Here is a 12,953-nt window from a genome sequence, read left to right on the forward strand (position 1 = left end):
GTAAACACATGCAGCGGAACTCTCTCTCTCTCCCTCTCTCTCTTTCAGTCCCCTTCCCTTTGGTGCACTCTTTAGTAGACTCTCATCAGTGCTGCTGCTGCTAGTCCTGGGGAGTTTGCACCTGTTGAGGTCGGTGGGAGTTTGGACCTGGGACAAGTACCTGTTTTGTGCCGCCAAAATCACAATGACTTACCCTGGGATTCACATGCAAGGAGACCTACCTGTGCGTCCAGTTCTGAAGAGCGACCAACAGCTGCCGCCAGTGGGTAGATAAGACCGGGACTTGTGTGTCTGTCTGACCGCAGAAGGGCAGCATGGTGGCCGCGGAGGACTTCGTCTCACTGGGTGTCTACTCCTTCACCTTCGTACTGGGCCTCCCCTCCAACCTGCTGGTGCTGTTCGTGTACGTGCAGAAGGCCCGCAAGCACGGCGCCACGCCCAGCGTGGTCTACGCGCTCAACCTGTGCATGGCCAACCTGGCACTGGTGGTCTGGATGCCGGTCAAGGCGCTGGAGACGGTGCTTCAGGGGTGGGCGCTGCCTGCGGCCATCTGCCCAATCTACAGCTTCTTCCTCTTCTCGTCCATCTACGGCAGCTGCCTCTTCCTCACGGCGGTGACGGTGGGCCGGTACCTGAGCATCGCCTTCCCCATCACCTACAAGCTGCACCGACGCGCCCGCCTCTCCTGCGTGATCAGCGCCATCTTGTGGTCGCTGGTGCTGCTGCACCTGAGCCTGGGGCTGGTCGTGGAGCAAGGCGGCTACTTCGTGTCGCCGGTGAGCGACGGCAACAGCAGCAGGGGAAGCGGCCTGGCGTGCTTCGAGAACTTCACCGAGACGCAGCTGGAGCTGCTGCTTCCGCTTCGCCTGGAGATGGCGCTGTTGCTCTTCCTGCTGCCACTGCTGATCACGGCGTTCTGCACGCTGCGCTGCGTGGCGCTGGTGGGTCGCTCGAAGCTGCCGGCCGGCGGCAAGCGCCGCGTGCTGGCCATCGCCTGCTCCACGCTGGCCGTGTTCGTGGTGTGCTACGCGCCCTACAACGCATCGCACGTGGTGGGCTACGCGCTGAACCAGAGCGTGAGCTGGCGCCGAGAGGCCATGCTGACCAGCTCGTGCAACGTCTTCCTGGAGCCCATGGTGATGCTGATGCTCTCGACCACCGGGCCCCGGGGCCTCTGTGCCTGTCTGAGAGACGGCGGAGGCGGAGGTGGTGGTGGGGGGGGGACACGACAGAGATCCAGCCAAGCGAGCGCCCACCCAACAGGGCCACCCACAGCTGTGAGGCAGATGAGTGGGTCTCAGACAGTGGCACAGAGGCCCACACCCCCAGTTTCACAACCACCTGACCTTACCAGCCCAGAGAAGCCACCAGGGAGGCTCATGAACAAGCATCTGGTAAGTGGACCAATGGAGGAGAAATTGACCGAAGGGAAGCTAAGGAAAGGGATTAAGAATAATAACATATAGCAATAAAGGCTTAGTCTGGACTCAAGACGTTTTTTATGGTCTCAGACTTGTCTTGGACTCACTGGTATTTGGACTCGGACTTGTCTTGGTCTCAGCTATTGGTCTCGCCAAATATCGGTCTTGACTGAGTCCAGCACAGGCTTAAAAAAATAATAATATATATATATATATATATATATATCTGACCACCTGTAAATGTTTAATTTATTCAAAATCCATCTGTAATGGCTGTGCATTGACATTACAGAACTCATCTCTTACCTGAAAAAGTATAACCTGATAGTGTAAAAAGTTCAGAAAAAATGTACATAGGTAAGTAACTGGTATAGGGAACTTTTCTTTTTAGCCTTGACTCTGTATCTCTCATTTTGGACTTGGTCTTGACTTGGACTCAAACAACTTTTGCTTCGGTCTTGTCTTGGACTCGATCATCTTTTGACTCGGTCTTGACTTGGTCTCGACTAGTCCTGGTCTTGGACTTGTCTTAGGGCTCGATAAAGGTGGTCTTGTCTACAGCTCTGGCTGAAGAGGTGGTGGAGGAACATGGAAATCGTCACACTTTCATGATGTACCAACTGAAGACTGAGCTCTCACTGACCATGATACAGTAACATCTAACTCAATGGCCCTGATGCACTGTTGAGGCATGCGAAGCTCTCTTCAAAGGATGGCTGTCACAGGAGAACATGTTATAAACAAAGGCAAGTAAATAAATGATGCACTTTTTGCATGACAAAGTGGGAAAAATAGTAAATGTCTTCTTTCTAAGTGTACATGTAATAGTAAGTGTATTCTTTCTAAAAAAAACAAGACACTGTTCAATTGGAACTTTCTTACTAACGACAATTCCTTTCTTTGTGCAAGTTTGTAGGCGTGCTGTCTGTCCTCTTCTGATTTATTTCACGCTGTAGATTTACGTTCTCCAACATAAAGTCGTGGAGTCCACTGTCGTCACTGTCTGTATGCTTCTCTGATGAGTCACTTTGCTCATTGTATGCTCAGGCTCCTCACATGCACATGACTTTAGCGGAAGTTTCAGTGATGTGGATGTCAGAATTTAAGAGAGTCTTAAATTACATCAAATGACAGTTTTATTGCTGATATGTGTGTCATATTTTGCTTTCAGAGCTGTTAACCATCTAAGTGCCAAACCTATTTGAAAAAACAAAACAAAAAAACAAAAACAAATTTGAGACATCAATTTCACTCATCTATACAGTTTTTTCATTTGAAACGAGGTCACTCTGAGATGGATGAATACTTTGCATTTTGACTGAAATATTTTAATGGTAAAAGTTTTCCACAAATTATTACACGAGGCAATATCTCCAACCTAATACTGTAAGAGTTAACATAGGTATTTTATGTAAAATAGTTCTGATGCAACTTGTATAACCTACAGAAAAACATCTGAATGTCAAAAACTTAAACATGAATGAGTCCATATTTGTAAATCCAATACTGTATTTGGATATGACCACCATTACAATATTCAGCTGTGTTAGCTTTGTCCCGAAATCCTAGGCCTGTGTTGTAGAAGAAATCCCCTAAAAGCCTTCCTAAACCAAATATTCTAGCAACAGTATGACTGTCAATAAAAGCCAAATGGGTAATGTGAATTATTATTTTTTGACTTCTTTACAGTAAATTTGTCTATCAGAGCCTCTAGTGGCCACTGTGAATCATCTTATGTGAATTTTATGGTGTTTTAGAGTTTATTTTGGGGCTTTTTTAGATCTGGTTAGCACCAGACCTTATCTGAATTGAAATTGGGTCTGGACATGGTTCATTCACCTAACCAATTCCAAGGGGCGTCACCAACGAACGCCGATCAAAATGCCTCTGGACGCAATTGGATAGACCTAAAACCAATTGGAGCAATGGATGAGATGACATACGCAGAGCAACGGAAAAAAAAACATCTCAACAAACTAGTTTTTTCCAAAACTGCTTCCATGATGTCATCATGTTAAGCTCACCTCAACGGCTGTGATTGGTGCCTGGCTTTTAGGAACATTGGAAACGGGAGTGAATGGCCTCTTTGACAGACGGACCTGAAGAGCAATTCAAATTTGCCAAAGGTTCATCTGGGTTCTCCCAGGCTAGGGCTTTTTGCCTTTATTTGACAGGATGTGAATGTGAGAGAGAGATGAGGGTGGAATCGGGAAATAACCTCATGGGCACTCAGACCCCAATATGGTCAGGATGCTGCCATCACGTGCAGCACAGCTCCCTGGTCCCAATTCGATTTGATTGAATGATGTCTTCATCTGTACCTGATGTTTTGCGATGGTTGATTAAATATTTGCAATTACATGCACATACAGTACTGGGGTCAAATATGGGGGCAGGCGCACAAGGACAACTGTGTGGGGCACTCTCGGATGGAAGAAGTGTAGTGGTGTACAGTAGGTGACAACATGTGAATGTATATATAAGTATAACTATATATACTCTTTTGATCCCGTGAGGGAAATTTGGTCTCTGCATTTATCCCAATCTGTGAATTAGTGAAACACACACAGCACACAGTGTACACACAGTGAGGTGAAGCACACTAATCCCGGCGCAGTGAGCTGCCTGCATCAACAGCGGCGCTCGGGGAGCAGTGAGGGGTTAGGTGCCTTGCTCAAGGGCACTTCAGCCGTGCCTACTGGCCGGGGTTCGAACCGGCAACCCTCCGGTAACAGGTCCGAAGTGCTAACCAGTAGGCCGCCCCCAAAAGCATCCCTTCCTTCAAGCCAGAGTCATGATGTCATGAATGCACATGGGTGTGCTTTCCAATGGGGAGGTCAGAATGAATGAGTTGCATCCAGATACCATAGCAACAAGCCTGGCTTCAATAACAACAAGGTTAGGATGTAGGTTAATTGCCATTGTGGGGGAAACCTGGGTTTGACTTGGGATGACTTCTCCCGCCTGTCGTGTCATCATCATGCCTCTGTATGGAACACAAAATGGCTCCCATATGGACACGTGATAACACGTTTCTTGAATTTCCTCTTGGGGATCAATAAAGTATCTATCTATCTATCTATCTATCTATCTATCTATATATAAAACAACATACAGTACAAGGGGAAGGAGGTCAGTGTAAACTGTAAAACAACAGTCAGTAGCAATTCTTGGCACCAGCCTGGAAATGACTTCCAAATGTGTTTCTGGATTAGCTGTCTACTGAGCTGTCTACAGGTTGTGATGATTTACCTAAAGGGCTGTGAGTATCATAGCGTTGCCGAGTAACCTTGTTTGGAGGGCCTCAGATACGACAGGACGTTATTAAATTTCCTACAAAGTCAGGCACTGACATGCAGGCTCTGTTTGCTGTGGGATGGGATTAAAGCACTCATATCAGTGCCAGGAGTGGTGTACCCTCAGAAAGAAGGGGACCTTGGTGGACCAGGATCTGCACCTGCATCTGAAGGTAGGTCTTTTTTTGTTCCCCAAATTTATATCTGGATTTGGGAGGTTCTGTTTTTTTCATAGGCTACTGTGCAGTAAATCATATACTGTACACTGTATATAATATGTAGTATAATTAGTTAGGGAAATTTAACTGGATTAAAAGCACATGGCATAACATTAAATTCCCAATAATAATAATAATAAACAATACAGTTCCACAACTACCTGGATGAAGTACAACCCCAAATCAGAAAAAGTTGGGATGCTGTGTGTCAATTGTGTAAATGTAAATAAAAACAGAATATGATAATCTGCAAATCTCGTAAACTCATATTTAGGTGCAAAAAGGTTGCAGACAACAAATCATTTTGAATTTGATACCAGCAACACGTTTCAAAAATAGTTGGGACGGGGCCAAGAAAATGGTGGAAAATGTGTGTACTGATACAGAAAACCAAATGAGGAATATTTGCAAACAAGGGACAGAGCTGAAAAGCAATATTGGATGACCGCGGTCTTTTGGACCTCAGATGATACAGCAATAAAACCAGACCTGTTTCTGTAATGAAAATCATTATATGGGCTCAGGTACAGTAAACCTCTGATGACCATTGTCTATGAGCACAGTTTGATATGCAATTCACAAATGCTAGTGTAAAATGTATGTAACAGCCAATTGTATTTAGGTGACACAGAAATACCATCATCTTATTTTGGTACAGTGGAAAAATGCCCTGTGGTTAGACCAATTCAAATTTGCAATTATTTTTGGAAATCATTGTCTCATCTGGGCTAAAGAGGAGAGGGCCTATCCCAACATTTATGATGGTGTGAAGGTGCATTAGTGCCTACAGCATGGGCATGGGCAAGTTGCACATCTGGCAAGGCACAATCAATTCTGAATGATGTATACAGGTTTTGAGCAACATATGCTGCCATCCAGGCAATGTCTCTTTTTCAGGGAAGATCTTGACTATTTAAAAAAAACAATGCCAAAATGAATTCTGTTCAGACTGCAGACTGGTCTCAGGCTCTGACCTCATTAGACATGGGTTCCTCATCCTCACAAATCAATTGAACCCCTCATAACACACACACACACACACACACACGCACACATACACACCCACAATAATACATTTGTATTATTAACAATAATTCTACTTGCCTTGATGCAGTCTGGCTTTTCAAGATTTTAAACAGTACCATTGGCTTTTAGATTTACATCCAGAGGCTGTTGTGAACCCAAACACCACCACCATGACAGTAAGCCATCTCCTGCTGTCTGTTTACATCCTCACCTTCATACTGGGGTTCCCTGCCAACATCCTGGCATTCCGCACCTTCTGCATCAAGCTACGTCACGAGCCAACCCCCATGGACGTCCTCCTGCTTAACCTCTCAATCTCTGACCTCGTCTTCCTCACCATCCTGCCCCTGAAGATGAAAGAGGCCGCAGACGACATGGAGTGGAACATGCCGTACGTCCTGTGCCCGGTCTCCAGCTTTATCTTCTTCTCCTGCATCTACACCAGCACGCTCTTCCTGACGGCGGTGGCTGTGGAGCGCTACCTGGCCGTGGCGTTCCCCTTTCAGTACTCGGTGTGGCGCAGGCCTCGCTACGCTGTGATAGCTGCCATCCTCTGCTGGCTGGTGACCGCTATCAACATGACCATCACCTCCATTCTGCTGCCACACCCAGACAATGGAACCACTGACAACGCCAGCACTGTCGCCCCTCAGGTGCCTCGACACAAGTGTAACGAATACAAGCACAACCAGCAGGAGATTATAATTTTTTGGCGCTTTGAAATATTCCTGGTGCTCTTCCTCGCCCCGTTCCTCATCTGCTGCTTCTGCTACATTAATTTAATCTGCATCCTGTCCCAGCTGCGCAATGTTACCCGCGAGCGTCGTCTGAGGGCCGTGGGACTGGCAGTGGTCACCCTCCTGGTGTTTACCCTCTGCTTTGCGCCCTACAACATCTCCCACGTGGTGGGCTACGCGCACGGTAAGAGTGAAGGTTGGAGAGACCTGGCACTCATGTTCACTACGCTCAACGGTTGCTTGGACCCCATGATCTTCTACTTCTCCTCCTCTACGGTACGTGAGGCCATAAGTTGCTGCCTGCCAGGCCTGATGAAGAAACTGCACATTCTCCGCTTCCCACAACCTCAGTCCTGCTCCCCCCATGGTTCCTGCTAGACGTGACATATACAAAGAGACCAACCCCCCCGCCCCAAATACCTGAATATTGACATTGCAAGTTGACTTGGAATTTTAGGACCCAACCCTTAATTAAAGGAGTACCGTCACACCGGTGTGACGGGAATGTTGGAAAATGAACGTTCTAAAGAATATCTGGGTTCATTGAATTCAACATAGAATTTTAGAACCTTCAACTGTTGGGGAACTTAGAATGTTCAAAAACCTACACCTTTAAGGGTTAAATTGTTCCTGGACAAAACAAATGTAGAATGATGAATGAAGTCCTGATGCATTAGACAGGCTAAAGTACCACTAGGAGCACTAATTTGACATTGTAGTGTGCATCATCAACAGGCTTTAACGGGATCCCCCAAAAGGGTTCCCCCTACAGCTGCTAAGTATTTGTATTTACTGTTGTAAATACTACTCATGACTGGCAACCTTCCTACTGGACACAGTATATGTGGGTTTGCAAACCGGCAAAGATTATCTCAACTGACAAGTATTACACGATTTCATACAAATTGTAGGCTATTGCACAATTGGCGTTAAGCAATTTGTGATACTCGGGGTCGGGGAAGAGTAAAGTTGCAAGGCCGTATGGGGTAGGAAGGGCTGTAGTGGAGAATAAACGCATGTACTGTATATGCAGTTTATCCACCTCTTATTAGAGTTTATCCACCTCTCAAAAAAGTTTTTTGCAACTTTTAACATTAAAAAATAACACTTTATCCACATTCACACATTTACACTCATCAACACTAGGAATCTTTTAATACCACTGGTATTGTTATAAACATTGGACAATAACCTTCACCATCATCAAACATGTTCTGAATGGATTTTTAAAAGAAAATCTGACACCGCATGGTCACAGAATTCATAGTTTACACTCTTAAAACGAATGTGTTGTCCCTATCTGGACACAGAGATGTGTTCAAAAACAAAGAGTGTACCCACCTCCCATCCACTACACCCCTGAGTACGACTGTGAAGTCTTGCCATTCTCACCACTACAGGTTACTTTACCATCAAAATGACTTCAGAGCTGGTGGGCAATTCCACGGAAAATTGACTTTTTGTCACATCCATAACGCCAGTGTAATGCCTTGGCATTTGTATGATGTGAATGATAACATTCATTTTTTGTGCATTTTTTCTCATGTACATTCTTCAGCCAAAAATAGCGAATCCTCAAATTTCATGTAATCATTCATCATACCATACCATCACATTTAATTGGTGTTATGGATGTTACAAAAAACATAATTTTCCATGGAATTGCCCTGTTATATTAAGGTGAAAAATGTGCATAGAATGCCATTAACCCTGTAGCAACTATGCTGACAGAATAAGCGGATGCCATTATTTGCTAATTCATTGCCTCAGTGCAGGGTGCAATCAAGCGTTAATGGGTTGAGTTATTAGGTGTGCTTTTTAACACCTAGGAACATGACGGAGACAGACTTTAAATGCGATTTGGTCGTTTTTTTCCTAAAGCTTTGAAGGGATTAATTTACAGAAAACTACCTCATCTGTGCATGGATAGTGTTGCCCTACAGACATGGCTTTAAATTAGCAAAATGATTTTGCCTATAAAATTAGCTCTAGTTTATACATGACAGACTTGCCACAGCCTCTTTCTTATAAAACACATATAACATTTAACCTCAGACAACTCAGAACAACAGAGGTCTCTGAGATGCGTGAATTATTTGCATTTTGGAAATAATAATCTTAATTCAACTAATCTAGTTCACTAAACTGAGAAGTTTCCAATTGATTGCAATAATTGAATGTAGCAGTTACAAGTTAACATAAGGGCTTTAATGCTGTGTGCACATCTTGGATGTTGCTCATAATTTACAGAACAGCGAATGTACAACATTTAAAGATGAATGATTTGCAAATTGTAAATGCATTTGTAAATGTGTAAATGATACTTTATGAATCTGAACACTATTAAAACTATTAATCTGACTAAATGCTGAGTTACCTCTGTACTGAGTAGCCTACCTATGTTTTTTTTAATGGAAATCCTGTATTTATTCTCAATTTTTTCAATTTTGTACATTTAATTGGTGCATTAGAGCCCCCTATTGGTCATGATTAGCAAAATTCCATAAAAGTCTTACAGTTTTTCTCAGTTGCTTTGGTGCTTTTCTCACATCACTATTAACATTTGCACAGCAGTTGCATTTCTCAAAACAATTAGTGCAAACTGCAAAACCTATAGTGGATAACCTGCAAAAGCACGTCACTTGCTCAAAATGGATAGTCCATTCCTCAAAAGCAAGTATTAATTTATGTCAACAAGTCTTGACACCATCGTTTATGAACAAGATAGTCAAATGGCTTTGTCATGTTTTCATTACGACAGTTTATACTCTCAGTGTTTTCCCATGCAAAAAAAGGTCAGAACTCTGTGACACTACCTGGAAATGCTCAAGACAGTACTTTTTGAAAAACTATTTGAAAACTACAGTAAAGTTACAAATTGCTGTAGTTAGGGGAGTAAGTGCAAGACACTGAATATGTACGTTTCACAGTTTTACTGTATATGCTCTTTGCAATTCTACAGCATTGTGACAGAATTTGATAACTAGTTCACCAATTTTGTATGTAATGACTCAAGCAATGAAATGAAGACTATTAGTTTTATTGGGAACGACTATCAGCATCCATAAGTATAGCCTAGTTTATTTTGACTGACATGACAAAACTGATACATGTTCAAAAGCATTTGCAATTTGTTCAGAGGAAGGAGAAATAGCTACTATGATGTGCACAAATGACTAAATGTTGTGGAGGTTGAACTAATAGTTATGAGAATTTTAATTCTGATCTGAGAAAAGCACCAAACCGACTGAGAAAAACTGTAAATTATGAGCATCTGTATGTAACGGACTCATCTGATCAAGGTGACAGAGAGCAGTTCACAAAGCGAATGATATTATATCACATGTGGACCTATTTTCTAAGCAAACCGATGTGGGTCTTATTTGATGGGTAGGGAGGATGTCATATCATTGTCTTATGACAACAGAGGTGAGTTTTATTCTGTGGTGGTCATAAAGGTATCCTTAAGCCTACTCTTCTCAAACAGAGAAGAGCACCTAAAACTGACCTGGCCAGTTCATCCAGCATCGAGCATGATATGGTCAAACTACTGTAGCTGCAACACTATGTTGTGTGCAACTCATTCTTTGAGTTTCATCATCACTGTTTGAGGAGTTTATTGCAATACACATTTGTGCTCTGACACTCACAGGGTCAATGAAAATGTAACGGACTGCAAAAAATAAAAGACAAATGGAAGACAAAAATAATGCACTGCAAAAAATGATATCTTACAAGTATTCAATATCTTTTGTTTTTAGTAAAAACATACTTACTTTGAGCTCTCTTATAAAATTATTTGACTTAAAATCAGTCAAAATCTTCTTAAATTAAGACATAAAAACAAGCAAATTTATCTGCCAGTGGAGTAAGTAATTTTATCTTAATTTAAGATATTGACGATTTAAGACAATTTAAGGTAAATTGACTTACTCCACTGGCAAATCTTAATTTAAGAAGCTTGAGTCTGATATGAAACGTGACCAAATTGTTGAGAAATGTGTCAATAAAAGACTGTGTGATAAACAGGAAGAAGGGCTCACTCTGGTAAGAACGCTAACAGTAGCAAGAGTTTATGAAGCTGCACAGGCTGAAGCTAAGGCACTGTCTGAAAGCAAACAGAGTGATAGTCACATGAACTTCAATAGGAGAAGCCGCGCACTGCGCTATACCTACAAAAAGAAAAGGAAAGGACATGGAACAGACACAGATAATGATGAAAGCGGTCCTACATGTCATAGATGCGGACTGTCTTCCCATATGAATGTGGAGCTAGAACAGCTAAATGCCTGTACTGCAAGACAATTGGTCATTATGCCAGAGTTTGTAGAAAAAAGAACAGCTCAACAGGAGAAAAAGAAAGCAGTAAAAGCAAAACTGACACAAAGCAAAGGAAATCAGAACAACCTGTTAGAGAAGTGTATGAGCAGACATCAGATGACTCAGATTAATCTGTTTATTCAATAAATCCTGAAGGCAAAGAGACAATCCAGATTAATGATCAAAAAGTGAAAATGATAATTGACACAGGAAGTAGCAGAAACTTCATAGGAGATGGTCTTTACAATAGACTGTTTAAAAGAAACACAAAGCTGAAACCAACAATGAAGACATAGACATCATCCTGTATTTTACTGTCCTTCCAGCAAAGACCTGCTTCAAAAACAAACAATGCATAAAGGTGTTTTCTGTCCATATGGTTAAATTACAGGTTATTACAGTTGCTTCAGTAACTGTAAATACAAAAGTTCTCTTAGGGAAGGCATAATTTAGAAATGTATCACATTATATATATATATATATATATATATCAAAGTCCATAGGTGTCCCTGTGCACAAACCTTCAGTTGAACAGGTGCAGGTGAGGCAGGTAAGTATAATCCAAGAGTGAAAGATCAAAAATCACCGCACACTGATCACTGTAAACGTAATATTTATTTTAGAACGAACAACGCGTTTCGCCTAGCGCTTCATCAGGTTCGCTCTGTACCATCCCCCCTTCCTTTCCACAGGTGAATAAATCAGGTAATGTCACATGACCTTGTTGGGAGATATTTAAGCTACATATCAATTAGTTCATAATTTCATTAACAACATCAATATACTTCTTAAACAACACAGAATTAATAAGTTCACATACAACATTAGTTAATAAATTCATAAAACACCTAAGAATTAGTTCATATGTTTAGGTGACACCAGTAATTCATAAACACCTAATCATTTAGTACATAAGTTCATTAACAGCATCAATCAAATAACATCAGTAATTCAGTAATCAGAAATTAATCAATTTATAAAATCCACCTAATAATTTTGTTCATAAATTCAACAGTTCATCATCAACATCAACAGTTCATCAGTTTATCAACACCTCTAACATTTAATTAATTCCACAATATCAAGATGTGCATAAGACAGTACCTTATTAGTTTGAATATACAAAATAATTTTTACAAGCCAATTATTCTGTTCACAAAAAAACACTCAAGTCTTGTTTTTCATTAAGTCCATATGGTTCGACTGTATTCAATTTGTGAATCCAGTAAGCCTCCCTTTTAAGCAATTGTTTTATCAAATCACCACCTCTTACATTAGGTTCAACCCTCTCAATGCCAATGAATCTCAATGTAGTGGCTGAACCATGAATTCTGTCCTTGTAATGTCTAGCGATAGCGTAATCCATATTGTTGTTTCTAATAGAAGCTTTGTGTTCAGCAATTCTTAACTTCAAATTTATTTTTGTTTGGCCTATATACATCAAGCCACAAGGGCATTTTAACATGTACACTACATGTGTAGAGAGACAATTGATAAACTGTTTGATGCCATACTTTTCACCCGAGTGTGGATGGGTGAATGTTTTGGTGTCAACAGTATTTGAGCAGTGTGCACACTGGCCACACCTATAATTAACATAAACTTGTTTAGTCAGCCAATTTGTAACTGGAGGTTCTTGGTACATAGAACTGACTACTAAATCTTTGATATTCTTGCCCCGTTTGAAGCAATATCGTGGTTTAGTTGGTAAGTGGCTCAGACTCGGGTCGCATTCAAGGAGTTTCCAATGTTTGTTAATTATTCTTTTCACCTGTGTGGAATTTGTGGAGTATTCGGTTACAAAAGTTACTCTACTCTCTGATTTCTTAGGAGTAGGATTCAACAGTTCATTCCTATTTTTCTGGCCTGCCTTTTCAATTGCCTGATTAATCACTGCCTGGTTATATCCTCGTTCTATGAATCTTTGAGACATTT

At 41.8% G+C, this 12,953-nt stretch overlaps 1 protein-coding gene and 1 pseudogene across 1 annotated transcript; both read left to right on the forward strand.

Annotated features, from left to right (window-relative positions):
* Window positions 1-314: 314 nt before the first annotated feature.
* Window positions 315-1,466, forward strand: LOC143140641 (free fatty acid receptor 3). The gene has a single exon (XM_076301677.1). The coding sequence runs from the start codon at window positions 315-317 to the stop codon at window positions 1,464-1,466; it is 1,152 nt and encodes a 383-aa protein (XP_076157792.1).
* A 4,665-nt stretch (window positions 1,467-6,131) lies between these two features.
* LOC143140644 (free fatty acid receptor 3-like) lies at window positions 6,132-7,122 on the forward strand (annotated as a pseudogene).
* Window positions 7,123-12,953: the final 5,831 nt, after the last annotated feature.

This window comes from Alosa pseudoharengus, unplaced genomic scaffold, assembly GCF_046254945.1.
Source record: "Alosa pseudoharengus isolate Yale_2024_CS ecotype anadromous, Long Island Sound unplaced genomic scaffold, YU_APseudo_1.1 YU_APseudo_1.1_scf_23, whole genome shotgun sequence".
NCBI lineage: Eukaryota > Metazoa > Chordata > Actinopteri > Clupeiformes > Clupeidae > Alosa > Alosa pseudoharengus.